This window comes from Oreochromis niloticus, linkage group LG9 (genome assembly GCF_001858045.2).
Source record: "Oreochromis niloticus isolate F11D_XX linkage group LG9, O_niloticus_UMD_NMBU, whole genome shotgun sequence".
Classification (NCBI taxonomy): Eukaryota; Metazoa; Chordata; class Actinopteri; order Cichliformes; family Cichlidae; genus Oreochromis; species Oreochromis niloticus.
Genome location: NC_031974.2, coordinates 780,546 through 799,745, shown reverse-complemented (window position 1 = coordinate 799,745; position 19,200 = coordinate 780,546). Strand labels below are relative to the sequence as shown.

Below are 19,200 nucleotides of genomic sequence, written 5' to 3'. Positions count from 1 at the left end.
AAGTATTTCGCTGAAGTGTATTTTATTTATGTTAGTGTTTTTTTAACTTGTAGTTCTAAATTGGAAGATTATTGTGATTTTGAAATATAAAAATAAAATTATATTCTATTATTTTTTTCATCGCTCAAAATAAGCGTCACACTTGCAGAAGCCGGTGTACCCGCCGAAACGCCGTGCATTTATCGAGACTTTCAACCCCAGGTAGGCCAATTATGGATCTTCGGATTCACATTATGTCAGCAGCTGTTCTCCACCGTGAACTATGGTAAAAACAAACACCGCTCACGCCTCACAGATGACAGCTTACAGTCCTGCGTGAAGATGAAAGCCCCGATTTGCAGACGCTGTGAGCAGAGGTTCAGGACCAGAAGTCTCATTGTAAACAAGACTCAGCAGTCCACCTGCATCTTAAGGATAAAGGTCACTCTTTCGAGGATGCCAATGTTCACATTTTGGACAGAGAGGACAGATGGTTTGAAAGAGGAGTGAAAGAGGCCATCTATGTCCACTGCGAGCGACCATCTTTGAACAGAGGCGGTGGTTTACGACACCAACTGTCTGCCATCTATAATCCAGTTTTGAGTTCCCTCCCCAGACGCCTTAACGCCCACTCACATCCTGGGCCATCTGACCTCAGGAAATCACATGATAGGGTGGGGCCAGGTTTCACATGAGCTCACCCGAAACCCTGGCTGATTAGGTCCCACACCCGCTTTCACACCTTGGCGCATGTGATTAGAGGATCACCAGGGGGTCCTTTGTCCCTCCTTGGGGGGATACTCCCACTGGGTTTAAATCTGGGACTCTCGGCCATTTGACCTTTGAACTGAAGAAGCTTCTCGGATGAGAGGTGAAACGTCTTCAAGCAACTCAAAGAAGTCCAGACGCTTTTCTTTGCAAACTCCTTTGACTACGATGACCTGGATGACTGAGAACCTTCACAGACATATCTCATTATAAACACATCACAGCAGACCCGACGATGTTTGCATGAACACGCTTTTCAGCATCTCTTTATTGACCACTTTTCACAACGTTGCTGTACGCATACAGCCGGCTGTAGCTTTTCAGCTCACAGCCCGACACACACCAACAACAGCAGAGAGAGCACAGACTTTAAGGCGGCGAGGCGTGATTGCGGGTGCCGCTCAGGTGCGTCCGCCTCCCCTGCAGTGGCGCTGCAGACCACGCCCCCCCACACACATTAACAAGGTAAAATACATATTTAGGCAGAATTTTGCAAATATCTATTTTTCATTTTTCAGCAGCATAGAGCTTTTTTTCCAATTATTTTTTTAAGAGTCAGGTCAAGGCTCCAACAGCCCAAAGGAGATATAAGGGTGGCGGCTGACAACAGTTTTTGGTTGCTACATGGATCATTTTAGTTCAGCTGGGTGTCTTTGCTTTTGTTATATTTCTTTAAGAGTTCAAAATGTGTTAATTACATAAAAAAAATGTAATTTTCTCTGTAGCACTTTATGGATTTAAGCAACACACCTTAGTTGTTCACATAAAGCATAAAGGTAAAAAACAATATATACAGTGTTATCTTCATTTTAGATGTCAAAAAGTATTTGCGGCTCCCAGTGTTTTCTTTTGTGTGGAAACCGGGTCCAAATGGCTCTTTGGGTGTAAAAGGTTGCTGACCCCTGCCTACACCGTTACACCAGAGCATGAATAGGACCATTAGGAATCAGAGTACATTTACTTCAGTATTTGACTGACATTAACTATTTTCAACTGAGTAGTACGGTTGTGTTCTCATTGACTGTTTTCAGAGGAGCTGCCCTCTTCTGGCACGTTTCATATGTTTCCAGCAGGTATGCAGAATAATGAGTTTTGATTTACAGTGAAAGCATGTTAGCATTAGGTCTGCTATCCTTCAACATAACATAAGCTGAGCCGTTAGCATACCACCCATCACACAGACTTTGTGTACGCTGACCTGTCAGCACAGAGCTGGACCTTTAAACCTTTATCTCACACCTCTTCAGTTAACATACAGCATCATTAATCCGGCTGCGTGCCAAGCCCACATGCATATGCGATATGTATACTTTGACTTTTTGTGGTGCCAACCGACCAGCAAATTAAACGAACACCAGGAAGCTGTCCCTTACCACAGACCCCAATGTCTTTTATCTTTAAGGACCTTACATGCATGGCTGTACAATCAACGCTCACATAACTGCCCTAGCAAATTCTGTAAAAAGCAGGAGCATAATAAATACTCATCACCATCAGTGCAACTGGTATTGTTGTTGTGATTAGCTCTCGTACCTCTAAAATAAGGAAACAATGACAAATCCACCTAACTCTGTTCAACAACCTGAAATCCAATACTACCAATAAATACCCACATATAACAATCATTAAAATCCTTATTTAATTTATCTATTTGTTTGTTTGTGGTGTGACTGGACTTTGTTTAAGAAAAGCAGCAGAGACTAAAATATTATGTTCAAATCTCTTGGAGCCTACATTTCCCATGATGCAACCTTGTCTTAGACCCTCCTGCCCTTTAAACTTCAGTGACTTGTAGTTTATATCAATAATATTTATTTTCTGACTTTAATTTGAATATTTTCTGATAAGGATGAAGCTAAGCTTTTCTGACTCTGTAATCTTTACGTGTGAAACGATGCTTGATGGTCTCTTTAAAAAGGACTGCGTGTTGATGGTTGTGATCAAAATAAAACAGTATCCGAGATATCGCTGCCCCGTCAGTCACAATGAGACGCAGTGAAGCACAGACGAAGGCAAAACAACAACCACAACAACTGCTTCTGTTGCCGTCAGGGTGGCCTGGCTTCTCTCACACAGCATCCTTCAGCACACACTGAAAGCACTGGAGGCTCCTCTGTAACTGACCTCTGACCCCCACCCGCAGCCATTTCCCTGCAGATCACAAGACGAGTACAGACAGTAGCATCAGAGTTTGTGTACTTAAGGATATGAGTGCACGAGGATCTTGATGGCGAGTCTCCGGATGGGGTGGAAGGGGCTGAAGATGTAGAGGGCGGATGTGGCACTGAAACGGAAGATGGCCTTCCCTTTGTTCAGGACTATGAAAGTCTGCAGGAGAACCAGACAGAAAAATACATAAATACACAGATTTTATTAATAATGCACTGTGCTGCCATAAAAAGGCACTAAAGCAGTGAACCAGGGAGCCATGGCCTCCATTTTTATTCCCTATAATTTAGTTCTAAATAATATGGGTGCTGTGTCTTGGGTTTGTGGTTTTACGGTGGGTAAACTGTTCATCTCCATGGCTTTAAGATTTTTTCATGTATAATCTTTCTGTAAGTAATGAAATGATTAATCTACTTTAAATTATGTTAGTACTCTGAAATGTAACCAGCGATAACATCTGATACATCTAGTATTTTCTATAACAGTAGATTTGCAGTTTAGTTTATATAATTTCTGAGAATAGTATCTAGATTATTCCTGGCAGGCTCTATAATGTGTGCAGTCCCTGTTTTGGAGGCTGGCTCCAGGAGTTAGTCAGTTCCAAAAACTGAAAAAGACCTGGATGAGCCACCGTCTGGTTTGGAGGTCTGTAGCTAATGCTAACATACTTAGCTAGAGAAAAGCATATTGGCTAATTAGAGCTAAATAATGCTACAGCTACATCTACAGAGGGAAAACAGTGGCTGGCAACTGCAGAACAACCAACATTATCCAAGCCACGTGGAATAAATGTTTAAGCTAAATGACTTTTAAATGCTTAAAGTGACTTTCGCCAAGACGCCAATAAAGTGGCAACAGGATGGAGTCAGTGTGCTATCAGTCTGTTTCCATCAGTTTGTGATTGAAGGGGCTTAAGTTGGCAATTACATCCAATCAGTTTGTGATAAAACCATGTTTAACTGTGAAAAACTGGCAAAAATCACAGTTTTGTTTCAATGTGTTGCAAATCTCAATATACATACAAAAAACAATTCACATTAGCTACTCACAACCAGAACTTCATACATCTGAGACAGAGGTTATTTTCTGAGTCCCTCAGGAGGAAGCTCAGAAAATAACCAACCAATCGGGACCTATTTCAAAGAGATATGTCGCAGATGACTTGCGCTCATCGATGCAGATTGATTCCGACCGACTGAAACATGTTGAAGTCTGTTAGACGGCACTTATTTCCAAACCTTCGCCAATCTCTCTGAGAGCTGTTCTCAGAATCAGGAAAAATTCAGTGCAATCACTGAAAAACCACCAACTTTTCCCAATCACAGGGAGGTTATCCTCCTAGAGTGTCTGCGCCATCGCAGACTAAAAAATAATAGAAATCCACTCCAAAACCAAAGCATGGACTTCTGGGATGGTTTGAATCTCACATCAACCCACGATTTTAGTCAGATAGCTTATCAAATATAACTAAAGAGAATAAAAAATGACTTCCACCTGCTTCTTTGTGGAATCGATCAGCTTTGACTAAATATTTTTGGTTACATGAAGTCTGAAGTTGGCTGACTTGTCCTATTTACATGGTTAAGTCCCCACAACATTACCATGTAAACAGATTTGTGAACAATCCAGGACACACACACACACACACACACACACACACACACACACAGAGACTAGGTAACTCTCCTGCGGTCCTCAGAGAACTGGGCTTCGAAAGACTTCATCTATCTTCCAGAGATCCTCTCCAACAGCAGAGAAGGTGCTTCCAGAAACACACACACACTTTCTCTCTGGGTGACCTACCCTCTTGTCTTTGAAGTAGTATGGGTCGATGTCTTCCAGTGGAACGCCCACCAGATGAGATGGGATGTCAGCGAAGATGCGCGGCAGCTGTTTTCCTGCCTCCAGATCGGGCCGGGGCCGGGGGAGCTCCACGTCGCCCAGGTCCTGACGCACACACAGACACACAAACCACATCTGAAAAATCTCACATCTGTCTGCTGATACCGCCTCACTTCTTTATTTCCATGTTTACCCTCCAGCATCTCGTTGCGCTTGTGTGAGCTGTGTGTGTGTGTGTGTGTTTGTTTTGACGCACCTCCTGGTAGTGTTTGTTGCGTCGGGCCTCCTCCTGGGCGATGCGCTGCTCGATGGCCGCCAGGGAGTCCGGCGTGAAGCGCTGAAAGCTCTCTGGTCCCATTGGAAACACACAGCCAGCCATCTTCTCATCCTGATCCTGCTGCTGACTGGCCCAGTATACCAGCTGCACACACACAGACACACACACGGGACACACACACACATGGGACAGAGGTTAGCTATGAAAAATGACTTCCTACTTTAAACTTCCAGTTTGAACATAGTAATCTAATCTTTTGTAACCCACAACCTGCTGAATCAAATAGAACACACTTCAACCCACTGTCACCAAAACCCAGCGGAGCTGCTGGAAGCATCAGGATGATACTCGTTCACCAAGTCGCAGGAAAAAGAAATGCAAAGCATTTCATGTTGTAGCAGTTCAGCAAATCAAAATATAAATCGATCCAGTTGTGCTGTATACGACTATGTTTGAACTAAACAAAATTTAAACCAGTGCATGTTTGCAAACATCAAAAATATCGAGATGACACCAAGTATTTCAGATATTTCTTAAACATTTCAATGTTGAGTCCTCTCCAAAGTTTGCAAAAGGTTTAATGGTTTTAATAGTATTTAATTATTTTAATTATAATCCGCACTGCAGGAATGTTTGCTTTAAAGGAGAAAATGAGAAGAAGAATCAGCGCAGGATAAAGGAGGAGGAAAAGCCGACGTGGGAGAGGAAAACGAAACAAGGGGACGAAGGAGAAGATGGAGGAACAACAGAAGAAGCGAGTGAAGGAGGATGAGATAAAGCAGATCCATCTTCTTTAACCAGCTGAAGACTCGTCTCTCTGTTTATGTCTCTTTAGTACAGAACTGTTTATTTTATTTAATTGATTCATTCATTTATTTTAGCTCAGATTGAATCAGAGTAGCTTCTACTTTACAGCAAGATTATTATGATTATTGTTATTTTCAGCTTTTGTATAAAAATATCAACTAAACAAAACTGCGAGTGCTGAAATTAAACCAAAATATGAAATTCATAGACTGAAAAGTAAATCAGCCCAAATCAAAATCTGCTGACGTCTCACATACAGTCAGAAAAAAAACCCAGCTGACTGACCACCAGAAAAACATCCACGTGTTGTGTTATGAATCATAATGTTTCCCAATATTAACGACTATGAATCTCAGAGCAGCTGTTTGTAAAGAGGTCACTGAGCATGCTCAACATCCAGCTTACTGTGTTTACCACTGTGGGATTACTCACTTTAGTTTTGGCGTGTACATAATTTTATTTTCACATCGCCCATTTCAGCTTCACTTTAAATAATCATTGGTATGCATAGCATAAACTTGCCAAGCACATTACAATTAAGGACTATAACACTGTAACATCCATATTTTATGTTAATAGAGCTGCAAACTGCGTCAGTGCTGATGCAGAGACTTCAGTAAAGAAGTCAAATAAAAGCGGCCTCCCTCTTTAGGTCTAAACTAATGATAGCAAACACTTGTTGAGTATATTTTGAATCCTCGAGTCATGAGCCGAGGAGCGTTTGATTTGAGTGCCTGGAGTGTCTCTGGGCGTCGGGACGGAGCTGTGATTGAACGGCCTCGTCACTCGCAGGATGATTACGTCCTCTGAGACGGCGTTCTGCCGCTCAGGACGGCCCCAGCTTCACCTCGCTCATCATTCAGCGGCCGCTCGGGCCCTTTGAAAGGGCAGCAATCAGCCTGAAAAACTCTCCACGATAGACTCCGACCTGATGAAGCTCAATCACACCTGCCCCCCCCCATCCTCCCGCTCTGCTCCACACCTCCACGATGTCAACAGCTGCACAAGGTGTTTTACAAATAACCAGTTATGACACCACTGTATGGAACACCGAGTCAACAGGAACACAATTTTCTATTTTGATCCATTTTACATATTTAGTCCAGTTCAGACAATCACACTGCTCGTTTTTCCCTTTCTACATGATGGCGGCCTGTTTCCATGAAGACACAATCCCAGTTTGCAATGGAAGAACCGGACTGGTCTGCACAGAGCGCCAACCTCAGCTTTATCAAACACGCCAACTGATCGCTGAACAAAGGCACCAGACCTCATCAACAGGCTGCATGGAGGCAAATCCTCGATGAAGAAGAAAGAAAGCCAGAGTCCAATCCCCTCCCCGTCAATCAATAAATCAATCAAATACTTTATTGATCCCTGATGGGACCATTCACAGCAAGCAAGGGCAGCAGGACATTAAACAATTAACTCACAGACAGCAGACAGACGAAGCAAATTTACACTGAAGGCATTCAGATATAGAAGCAGCAGCGCTCTTAGGGACGTTATTTCATTCCTTCATCACTGCAGAGAAGAACCCACGCATGTTTTACGGTAATATGTAAAATAATTAAAGCTAAATATTATTACGCAGTCAACGAAGGAGGAGGCATTACATAAATATAGATGAGTATCCTCCTTTCTGATCCGGAGGAGTCTGCAGGTCTGCCAACCTCGACTTGTGATTGGTCACAGGGGGAAAGGACCCAAACAAAGGATGCAGGATGCCAGAGCTGGACATGAATCAGGTTTTAATCTTTATTACAATCCAGCCTGTTAATGATTAATGAAAACAAGATAATCAGGACTGCTCCATGTAGCTACCACACGGCTCCACCCACACACACAGCTGCCCTTTCCAAGGGACGCGCCGCAAGTCTCCCAGACAAACTCCAGCATTTATGATAATGCTTTTTGCCATAACTGAGCTCCCCTATAGGAGGAAAGAATATTTAAAAAAACAAACAAAAAAACTCTCTAACATCACATTTAGACTGAGGAAAGTCAGTGAGGCAAAGAAAAGGGGAAGGAGGGAAAAAACAAAGAAGACAAGGTCCTTGAAATAGAAATAAAGTAGGACTAAATGCTGAAAAATGTGTAACAGGAATATATAAGAGGAAAACTCTTTTTGGCTCTTTTGAGGCTTTTAAAAGAGTCTGTTCAGGCAATAGCATCCATGTGGTTGGTGAAACTAAATCTTTGGGTTTGTCTTTTCACCTTTCATCCACCTCACCAACTTATTTTTAATGACGTATACGTTTGTATTTGCTCCTGCTTTTTTCCAGCTATACACCCATTTAAAGTATGTTTAATAAAACAGATCAAATTCATCGTTTATAGTTTAGCTGTAAGCTGAAACCAGTGGAGTGAAGTCTGCACGAGTCCACCAGGCCTGCCCAGGGACTAATGTGCAGGTCGGAGAGAACTGTTTTCTGCAAGAAGGTCACTGTGGTGCAGTTAATATTGAAAGAAAGCTAAAGACAAGAAAACACACTCACACATGCATAGAAAGCATGCTATTTGTGTGGTGTTTTGTTTCCATGTATAGAGTCTGATAATTATGGGAAGTCGAGATAATGAAGTGTAGACCAACAATAGAGTCTCATTAAACTCAGAAACGGGGCAATCGAGTATAGGGTTACACTGAAGGAGAGAAAGAGAGAGACTGACTATAGGATTACACTGAGAGTTTGACAAGAGCAAGACTGACAAAGTGTGAGTGTGTAACAGGTCTGTGTGTGTGTGTGTGTGTGTGCAGACCATCTGCCTTGGATCCTAATTGAATGATTAGACAGGCCTCGTTTTTCAACCCTTCATGCATTTATTCTTCACAGCTCCCAAATCTGATTTCTGAAGAGCGTGTGTGTGTACGTGCATTCACGTGTGTGTGTCCACATCAAAGGAAGATCTAGCTCTGTTTTCCATTCTTATCAAAAGCTGTCATCCACTCAGTCTCTGTCACACACACACGTATGCCAACTACCATAGGTCCCGATGAGCTGCTCGGTCCTGGTTTCCATGTGACTCCATCACTTGGTCACGTACACGTGTATTGGTATCATAAGATTTGTTGGCCCTCCCAGCTGAAACAATAAAATTCCCCAGGTTGAGTTGTGAAAGATCAGCGACATTGAAAGATGACAAAAAGGCTGGAAAAGCAAATAAATCTTAAGTTTGTCTTCTCAAACTGGTCTCACAAGAAAACCATAAATCATCACGAAAAAGGACCCAAAGTTGTCTCATGTTCATGGACGCAAATGAATCCTTTTTATTTGTCACAGTCAGCAGGAATTTGTAAGAAATCTATTTGCATAAGAAGTAAATTCTGTGTCTGCAGGACCCATGTTGTACAGAACCTAACCCACTCATATTTATTGTCTACCCTGGAAAACAGTGATGCATCTCAAAGTTAGAGGAATACTGTTGACCGGACCACAGAAATTGGCAGCCAGTAACTCCATGAAGAACCTTAAACCACACAAAACCATGACCAATGAGAGGTGGGTAACTGAAGCTACTACCTTAAATACATACCAAGGCTCGCAAAATTTCAAAATCCCTGGTAGCCCTTCGGGCAGGGACTCTTCAGTTTTTGGTAGCCCAAAATAAATTTAAGTAGCCCGAATAAAAAAGGGAGCAATTTTTTTTTATGTTTCGTTTCCTGTTTTGTTTCTGTTACAATATTATACTTTAATGTATAATATTGTAACAGAAACAAAACATTAATCAAAAAAATTGTTGAAACACAAATTACAATATTGTATAAAAATTACAATCATCAACTCAAATACTTGGTTGTAATTGAACAGAAATTTCTATGAACTTGTAAGAACTGTACAACAGGAATCAGTCTGTGTTAGATCCTGAATTTGAAATTTTCACTGAAATCACAGGTAAGAGGCAAGTGGAACCAAGATCGAGGCCATTTGCTTTTTGAAGTTTGCAAAGACTGCTAAATTTTGCCAGTGGTAGTTCACTCTTTGCAACATAGTACGCTGTTCTAAACAGATTTTTCAGGTTTATTTTTAGTATGTTATTTGCAGACTGAGCAATAATCAATTTCTTGCATTTCTCATGGGTCCTAATGGGGGCCTTTCTTAAAATTACTGGTCCCAGTAACAAAGGCACTTGTCGACTCAGAAATCGAGGGAAACCAACAACACACCTGGCAGAACATTATGTTATTTACAGGGGTGCACATAAGTGGTCCGCAGGTGCGCATTCGCTGTCAAAATAAAAGACGCGCACCAGATAAGAAGTTGCAACGCGCGTTTGTGTCCATATAAAAGGCACTGTTTTTGTCTGCTAGAGTGGGATTTTCATGGCACATTCTGCACCAAATCTCTGTGCGTTCATCATTTGTTTAAAGCCAGCTCACCTCCTGCAACCACTTTTTCTAGAATACGCGCTTCTTTTGTGGTTCGGACTCCATCTGACATTGGAGGTAAAGTAATTGCTTAAAGGAGCTTCTTCGACATCTTTAAGAGTTCTAAACAAATGTCTGTCCTCCTCCAGAAAATCTTATGTACGCAAACACGCGTTGCAACTTCTTATTTTGTGCGCGTATTTTATTTTGACAGCGAATGCGCACCTGCGGACCACTTATGTGCACCCCTGGTTATTTAGCTTGTCATATTCCAGCCACAGAAATTCTTTTGTCCATGAAACCATAAAGCTGCACTTTCTTTTTGCCTTATAGTCTGATTTGTCATAACTTTTCCGTTTTGTGGTAAGCTTTTCTTTGGCTGTCACTTCTTCACCCTGACCGGTCTTATTTGGCTCAGCAGAACTAAAATATATATCCTGCTGCTTTTACACACGCACTCACATAACGCTCAGCGATTCTCTGCGCGATCAACCTCTCACATGTTTAAACTTCCTGCGGGAGATTTCACTTGTCATGTTTGCATAGTAAACTAACGATTGATGAGACGATGTCAGAGGAATTGGTGCGCAAATTATCGTCACTCACCAATCAGTACTGTCGCTCTCTATACACAGTTCCTGCGATTGCAAAGTGAAAGCAAAAAACAAGCGCAAATTCAAATGCGATTTCAATATGTCACATATAGGGCTGCTCGATTATGGCAAAAATAATAATCACGATTATTTTCACTGAAATTGAGATCTCGATTATTTGATGATATTTATTTAACAATAACAATGTATTGAATAATGGCTTTAAAGATTGTCAAAAATAGTATAAAATAGTGTGCAAATACTGATAACAGTGCAAATGTTTGCAATATAAAAAATAAAATGTAAACATCTATGTTTAGTGAACTTTGCCATGTCGCTCTGTGGTGCAGCTACAACACCAAAGTTTCCACACTATGTCTTCTTGATCCACGTCTGACTCCGCGAACCCATAATGTTTCCACACCACTGAAGGGTTTTTTTTACCTCTCTTTTCAACCAACGGCAGTCACTCTCCTCTCCAAATAACTTCTGCTTAGCTTTCCGAGCTTCCCTCTGTTAGCTCCTCTTAATTGTTGTGACGCGTGTTCGAAACGCAGAGAGGTGCGCTCGATTTGCCACACGGAGCAGCGCGAGAGTAATGCACGAGGGAGGTGCTAATAATCGGCTCAGTCATTTTTAATGATCATTGAAAGCCCAGATCGTAATCTAGATTAATTTCGATTAATTGAGCAGCCCTAGTCACATATTGACAGTGGCTCACCGATGCCAATGACATATTTACCCAGCTACATTTCCGAAAGAATGCAAAAGCATTGATATATATTTTTCCTTCCTATGATAGCCCGACGGGCAGGGCAGGGATAGATTCTGGTAGCCCGACTGGAAAAATCGCTAGCCCCGGGACGTCGGGCTAGCGATTTTGCGAGCCCTGCATACATTCAAACAGCTTCAGTGTCCACCATCCATAAACCCTCAGCTAAAGCAATGTGGGACAAGCAAATCAGGGTCTTTGTTTACAGAGCTTAACCTTCAAGCCTGCCCCAACCCAAGCGAGATAAGATGGAGCTCTGCAGTAGTACAAGTCTACCAGACCAACGTGGTGAAGACCAAGTCGATCGGGAAGGTCAGCCTTATCTATTCAGACCCTCAGCTCTGGTCATTAGCTCACAGTAGTGACCAAAAAACGAGAATGTGACTTGGCTGTCGTGGAGCTAATTTATGCCAAAAAGACCCCAATGTCACGTGTGCAAAGCAGCAGCTTTACATCGAATAAGGATGTGTCCTGGCAACTTTCTCTTGGAGGAAGGAAGTCCTGTTGTAGACCAAGAGTTTACTGGAGGCATCAGCTGACTGCTGAGTGTATCATGTTGCAATCAGGATGAATTGGAAAACACGGCTCAGGAAGAAGAGATTTGAATGGCATAATTAACTTACTACCTCTACAACCTAATTCCAGATCAGCCAAAAAGGATAGATGGATGGCATGGGGGGCAGGGATAGCTCAGTAGTTAGAGTGTGACCCCATGATTGGAAGGTCGGAGGTTCGAATCCACTGAACGGCTACCCTGAGGTACCCCTGAGCAAGGTACCGTCCCCACACGCCGCTCCCCAGACGCCCAATGGTTGCGTCACAGAGTGAACGGGTTAAATGCAGAGAGGAATTTCCCCATAGGGATCAATGAAGTATACATTATTATTATTATTTTAGCTCCTCTCTCTTTGGCCAATGTTTATAAGCAGAAGATTTGACCAGCAGGCTGTGGGGGCGTCTTTGCCTGAGATAACAGTATGAGAGAGACCCTCTTTCAATGACATCAGCTCCATTAGAAGAAATAGCTGTTCTAAACTGAGCAGTTAGAAAAGGATGACCGCTGAGTTCTTGGTTCACCATAGATTGACCTCAATATTAAAAATTCTGGCCATGTTTCATATGAGCATCCACTGCTGGAACAGAAAATATATACACATTAAATAAGGTAAATGCTGCCAGGACCAGATTAAATGTCTACGGTCTGAATCGTGCCTGAAAAAATACGATGCATGCTTGCAATCTCACTGCATTCAGCCTGTAATCTTATCTTGGACACCTCACCGTTAGCTCCTAATTTTAACCATGTTGTGAATGAAAGCTGTCAGACGCATGTGTTTTATGAATGATTCATAACTCGAAATTACATCAAGAGAGGCCTAAAATGTTCCGCTCCCTGAGTCACACAGCTTTCTGAGGACCTTTTAAGACCACAAGATTGTTTCCAGCAACCTTTTGACAAACTCCTACATTTATTGTATCTAATTTATAATCAGAGGAACATTCAGCTCTGAAATTACCAGCCAGGGGAACCATCACAACGCAGTGACTGGTCAAACTTGACTTTTAGGCACCATTACAAAAATGTACTAAGAAGCAAAGACCAAATACCACTTCCGTCTGACATTTAAATGCATTATTATGTTCTTTACTCTTTGATTTATATTTTGTCGTCTCATGTATTTCAGCACCCTGTTATACCTTCTTTTTTTTTGCCTTTGTCTTTTCTTTAACGACTTCCTTTTTGACTTCTTCATAGTCTTGGACCTGCTTATACCCTTTTCCTTCTGTCTGTTTTCCTTTACTACCTCCTCCCATGTCCTTTCACGTTCTGGAAAAAGACGCAGGGTGCACTGGCATGAGACACAGATGAGCCAACACAGTAAAAGTCCTACAAGCTGATCTTCTGATCTTTCAAGGCCTCTGGCCATTTTTCCAGGCACTTCTCTCAAAGAATGCTCTAATTGGCATCACATGAAAATATTTCTTCAGAGTCAGACAGAGTCATATATTTAGTGTCACCCTCTTTCTGGACACTAATCAGCCTCCATACTGCTTCCAGCAGCTTCAGGCTAAACCACAATGAACTGCTACAAACTTCAAATGGCTGAACAGATGATTACAGATCAGTTGCTCTGCAGAGCTTCAACTGTGTTTTGTGCTTTTAATTATGTTTCCTGCTCATTGTGTCTTTGCATTGTTGTTTACTACTAATTCTTTTGCGGCTCCACACTGCAGCAAGACCTTTAGGCTTCAGGAAATGCTGAACCAACTAATGCTTAATGTCGATGATACTGCATGCTGCAATCCCCTTATTAAGTGATGACGTGTTGGCCACGCATTGGATGAGGCTCTCGTCCTTTTAGCACGCTGCAGTGTTAACCTTAACATCAGGACTTTTTCGTAGCGAGAAATCGTGCACCAACATGTTCAGGACTAATCTCGTCTTGTGGTTGGATCGTCTCTGATGTTCTTTTGGCTTCAATTTGGTTGGTTTTCAGTATTTTACGTCAGGAAACCTGATAGCACATTATATGTCAACCAGTCTGACTTTACCAACCCTCCAAATACTGCTGATTGGAAGGTTGGTAAAGGCTTCCAGTCTCCTCAGTTCTGCATGTTTGAGTGTTTTTTTTAGGAATTATCAGTCAGAATACGGAACATTGTCTTTAGATTGAGACTAGCTACCTTCGTAAATACTCTTTTTCATGGATGCCTCGATGTTAAACTTTAAAAAAAAATCATCATTGCAATAAACTGTCAGTGGTGCCGCAGAGTTTTGTTGCTTTTGGAAATGGAAGGAGCATTTGGATCTAGAAATGTGTTATCCACTAACACAACACAACAAAGATTGCTTTTCTCATGATAATCATGATTAACAGGTTTGGGCTGGGCTTTCTTGGAGGGTTTCCTCCAACAATTTAAAGGCATCCGCCTCTGCAAAGTCAGTAAGTCTAGAAAATTGCTAAATATATATACATATATAACATGAAAATGACAAAAATGCTCCCCTTTAAAGTTTCAGTATTATCACCAGACATTTAAACCTCTGTGAGCCAAAACCCACTAGACTGCAAAGTAACTTGGAGAGTACAACCACCGCAACAAGCTGTTTCACCACTGAAGCTATAATGACGACTGCACATTAGCATTCAGCTGCCTTGCTCAAGAACAATCTGAGGCTTTAATTCTGCACAATGTGAAACAGCAGAGGGTTTTTTTTACTACAGACACCAAGAGTGACGATGTTATGAAACAGGAAGACGGTCACGGGGGAGACTGGATGAATTTCTGGGTCACCACACCAACACAGACAACCCAACAACTAAACAAGCATCGCCCTCAGGAAGGACACACACACACACACACACACACACACACACATGCAAGTATGCACGAGGAAAGTCACATTCAAGCACAAACATGCAAACAAGCTTCACAGCTTTTCCATTAGGCTGGAAACATTGGTTAATAAACCTGCAGCTACAAAACACCTCCAGTTCATTTCCTACATATTTATCAATCAGACCATTATAAATATTGATAAATGTCGCGTGTGCAAAGCAGCAGCTTTATGAACAATCTTAATTTGGAAAGTCGCTTTATTTGAGCAGATCCTTTTCTGAAACTGTCACAGACACCATTAACTACATTTACTGCTAGTAAATTCAGATCAGATAGGTTGCTGTTAGTCAACTTGATGTCCTTAAACTCACTGTATCTCCTTTTTGTTTCAAAAATAATGTTTCAGATAAATAATCCAAACCCAAGCAGCTGCCTGATCACTTGTCTTGTTACCTCAGAGTCTATGGTGAAGACCTGGGGATGGACATGATGGCACAGTCTCAGGGTAAATCACTGAAGCTGAAACAGTGGGTGAAAATAGTGACTGAAGTGACGTCTTCTCTTCCATCTCACCACCCAACCAGCTTATTCAAGTGGTTCAGCTGGTTTGAATTTTTTTCCTGTTAAACGGGAGTTCTTCCTCCACACCGTCACCAAGTTCATACTGCAGAGAATCATCTGATTACGAAGGGTTCTCTTTAATATTGGAGAGGCTTCCCTTTACAACATGAAGCTATTTGAGGCTCCTAGAGGTGGAACTGAAATGAACATACTTATTGAAACAGGAGCCATAGTTCATCCTGCTGCTGCTACAACAGAAAACTGTACAGTAATGAAGATCTTAAAAATTACACATGCATGAAAAAAATGACATCTGTCCAGCTGAAAATGACATCAGACTAGTAAATAAAGTGGAAACCCCTTAGACTTAAGTTCCCTTGCAGGAAAATACTTAGTGCTGTAGTGTATGTGGATGTGGAGGGCCCGGGGTTAAAGAGGCGACCTTTAACAACAGTGTCTCTCTCCACTTACTTCCAGTCATATCTACACTGCTACTGTGGAATAAAGCAATAATAATGAACAATGATTAAAACTGTTGTGTACTGATGATTTTATTTCATTCAAGAATATTTAACTCAACTGTTTAATCTTAAATGGATAAATAATGATTTGTAAGAAGTTTGTTTGATTTTATTTCAGTCATGGTCACTAGTCTCATCTCCAAAGTGAGTCTTTAAAGTTATTTTTACACACTACTGCAGTGTCCGTTCATGCAGAAGTAAGCCAGGTTTCTTTTGTTTTGTTTTTTTATCTACAATTTACAGACGTCCTCTAAACACGTCACATACATATAAAGTTTTAGCAGCGAATGTGAGCTCTTTAAACCGTGGCCCTGCAGACGGCAGCTTTCCCAAGAAGCACTCATCCAAACAGCACGGCTGAAGTCGTTTGTGACAGGAAACCAAAGACAATGAATAAATAAAGCGAAGTAAAACATGTTGACCTGTTGTCGTAAGAAGCAGTTTTCAAATTTCTTTCATAAGTTTGAACACTTCATCCAGCTCCAAAACTCAAACACAGGACAAGAAACCAACAAGATCAATGAAAATGTTCTGCATGGTAAAGCTTGTTTTTTTTTTAATAAAAAGGTGAGAGACACATTCAGTCACCTGCTGCATGAAAACACACACCTGTGCTGTTCTATGACATCACACAAGGCTGTTAGAGACACAAAGATGTGCAGAGAAAACAACAGAATGCTCCTTTAGTGAGTTTCTCCTCCTTATTTCCATTTTTCAGGCATTCATCAGCCCTGCCTGTGTGTGTGTGTGTGTGTGTGTGTACATAAATGTGTCTGTGTGTTCACTGGGCGTAGGTGCATGCATATTCTGTCCTCCTTTATTTCCATACCATTTCAGCTATTCATCAGATACAGTATGTGCCTCCGTGCGCCCCCTGCTGTGTGTGTGTGTGTGTGTGTGAGAGAGAGAGGGAGAGCGAGCAGAATGGCCGCACGCTTGGCTTGCTCTTTTCTCCTTCGAGCGTTTCTTCCAACCTCTGGCAAGCTACAAACTCTGTGTGTCTGTGCAGCGTCTCCACATCCTGTCTGAAGCCTGTTTGTGGAATAAGGTCAAACTAAAACACCAAAACAAAAAACGTCTGTTCTTTACAGAAACATAAATGAAATACTCAGAGTGAGATGTTACTGTGGCCAGAGACTTGCTCATTTCGAGCTGTGCACTCCTGCTGCCGAGGTACGGAGGCTCGTTAGTGACAAAACTACACAGACTCCCGTGCTGTGAACAAACTCTGGATGGAGATTATGAAGCATTCATGGACAGATTATTTAGGAGGGTGAAGGCTGAGTTTAGACTGGAAGTGTGCGTCTGGATTCGGACTCACCGTCGTGTCGGTGCTGCTTATTCTCAGCTTTGTCAGTTTATAAACATTGCATGCAAACTCCAACTGGGAGCAGCCGAGCAAACTCTGCAGGAATTCACCTGGAAGTGAAGTTTCATCTTCTGCTAACTAACATGAAGCTACTCCAGTGCAGAGCGGCTTCACCTTGTCCGGACGCTCCGTCGCTTGTACAGAAATGGGCTAACCTCCCCTCCTGGGAAGTACTCAAGTCTGTAAGTGTTTCTTAAGTGTTTTCAAACTGGAGCTGTCAGGATATCAGCTTGTACAACATCATTGTTATTGTTAGTTCAAAGAATAATTTATTATGATGTTATCACCGCATTCCAGGATTTATGGAGAAAAAAGACAAATAGATCCCGGCCTCTTGGATGTCATATCAGACAACAAGCACTCTGCAACCTTTCCACAGTTTGGCAGAGGTCCTCATCCCAGCTGATGTTCTGTTCCAAACACTTAAAGGGTTTCCTCTTGGCACAGTTATGCATGTCTCTCTTGATCTTCAGTGAGATGGATAGCGAGGACCAGATCGTGCTCATCCTCTAGAACATTGTTGGTGTCTTTTGTTGTGGCCTTTCCCGCTTCTGTCTCTCCATTTCTTTCCAGCCCATACCTCCACCTCTCCAGGCTCCCCTCCACCTGCTCCCTACGCTCACTACAGATCACAGTGTCATCTGCAAACATCACAGTCCATATAGACTCCTGCCTGACCTCATCTGTCAGCCTGTCCATCACCAGTGCAAACAAGAAGAGGCTCAGAGCAGATCCCTGATGTAATCCCGCCTCCACTTTGAATCCATTTGTCACTCCAACCGCACACCTCACCACAGTCTCGCTGTCCTCACACGTCCTGCACCACCCTCGCATACTTCTCTCCTGCTACCGACTGCCTCATCCAGTATTAAACTGCAGTGATGATTTACTATCATTTCAACAAGAACCTGAATGTATGCCAAAATGTTTTAGAAGAAGAACATAAAACGAACAACTCCTTTGTGCTTCTACATTTAATGGTATGAATGCCTTCATCAGTTTACACCATTAATCACGGTTCTGTGATGTTTGATTGGCAGGAATGCCTCTAAACAGCTACAGTGCTAATGTTGTGTCTCTAATTCATAAAAAAGGCGACAAAGTTAAAGTAAGTCAGAACAAATGGACACTGGGCTGAATTCGTATCACTTCAGGATTCTTCTCCAGGTCTTCCCTTGCAGGTTAATTACATTTTTAACTCTTTTTGTGTCTTTTTGTCTTAACACATCCTCCATACAGCACAGACGAGGCTGAAGGAGAGCAGCTCTGAGTACGTGTGGCAGCACTCAGGACCAATCCCATCAGCTCTGTTGGCTCGGCTCTGAAAGCAGAGCGTCCTGTCACAGCTCGGTGATGGAGAGCGAAAACTCCCACAGAAAAACCTCTGCTGAGAGGACGCCGCCGTCCAGGAGCAGCAGCAGTGAATATGCAGCACCTTCAATTCAATTAGCCTGAGAGGAGGAAACGCATTTTGTCACCGTGCCGCTGCTGCTATCGCAGCGGAGCCGCTGCCCGGCGCAGGAAATGATTCACTGACGTTGGGCAGAATGCCAAGCTGAGCTGGCAGAGGACCACCGGGACCGTTTGGGTTTGGGAGCAGGGGGGTGGGTGGTAAAGACGAGGGGGTGACCCTGACATGCAGCCGCCTCCGCGTGTCATGTCAGAGTTGCATGTTGGATGACAGTCCCTCACACCGCTACACACACTTAAAATCCACCTTCCACAAAGCTGCAGTGTCTGCAGGTCAGACGCACGCGCCTCCGCTCGGTGGTGTCGCCATCATAATATAAACTATGCTTTTGATTTTGCACCCTTTCATATTTTCATATTTTAG

At 42.4% G+C, this 19,200-nt stretch overlaps 1 protein-coding gene across 3 annotated transcripts in view; it reads right to left on the bottom strand.

Moving 5' to 3' along the window:
- LOC100703031 (sodium channel protein type 4 subunit alpha) overlaps positions 1-19,200 on the bottom strand; it is a 243,891-nt gene that overhangs the window by 185,671 nt on the left and 39,020 nt on the right. For all 3 annotated transcript variants that reach the window (XM_019356723.2, XM_025910382.1, XM_013265205.3), the window contains exons 2-4: positions 5,015-5,179; positions 4,720-4,863; positions 2,957-3,075 (exon numbers count right to left, since the gene is read on the bottom strand). In XM_019356723.2, coding sequence (XP_019212268.1) covers positions 2,957-3,075; positions 4,720-4,863; positions 5,015-5,137 — 386 coding nt within the window. In that variant the 5' untranslated portion in view covers positions 5,138-5,179. The remainder of the gene's footprint in view (positions 1-2,956; positions 3,076-4,719; positions 4,864-5,014; positions 5,180-19,200) is intronic.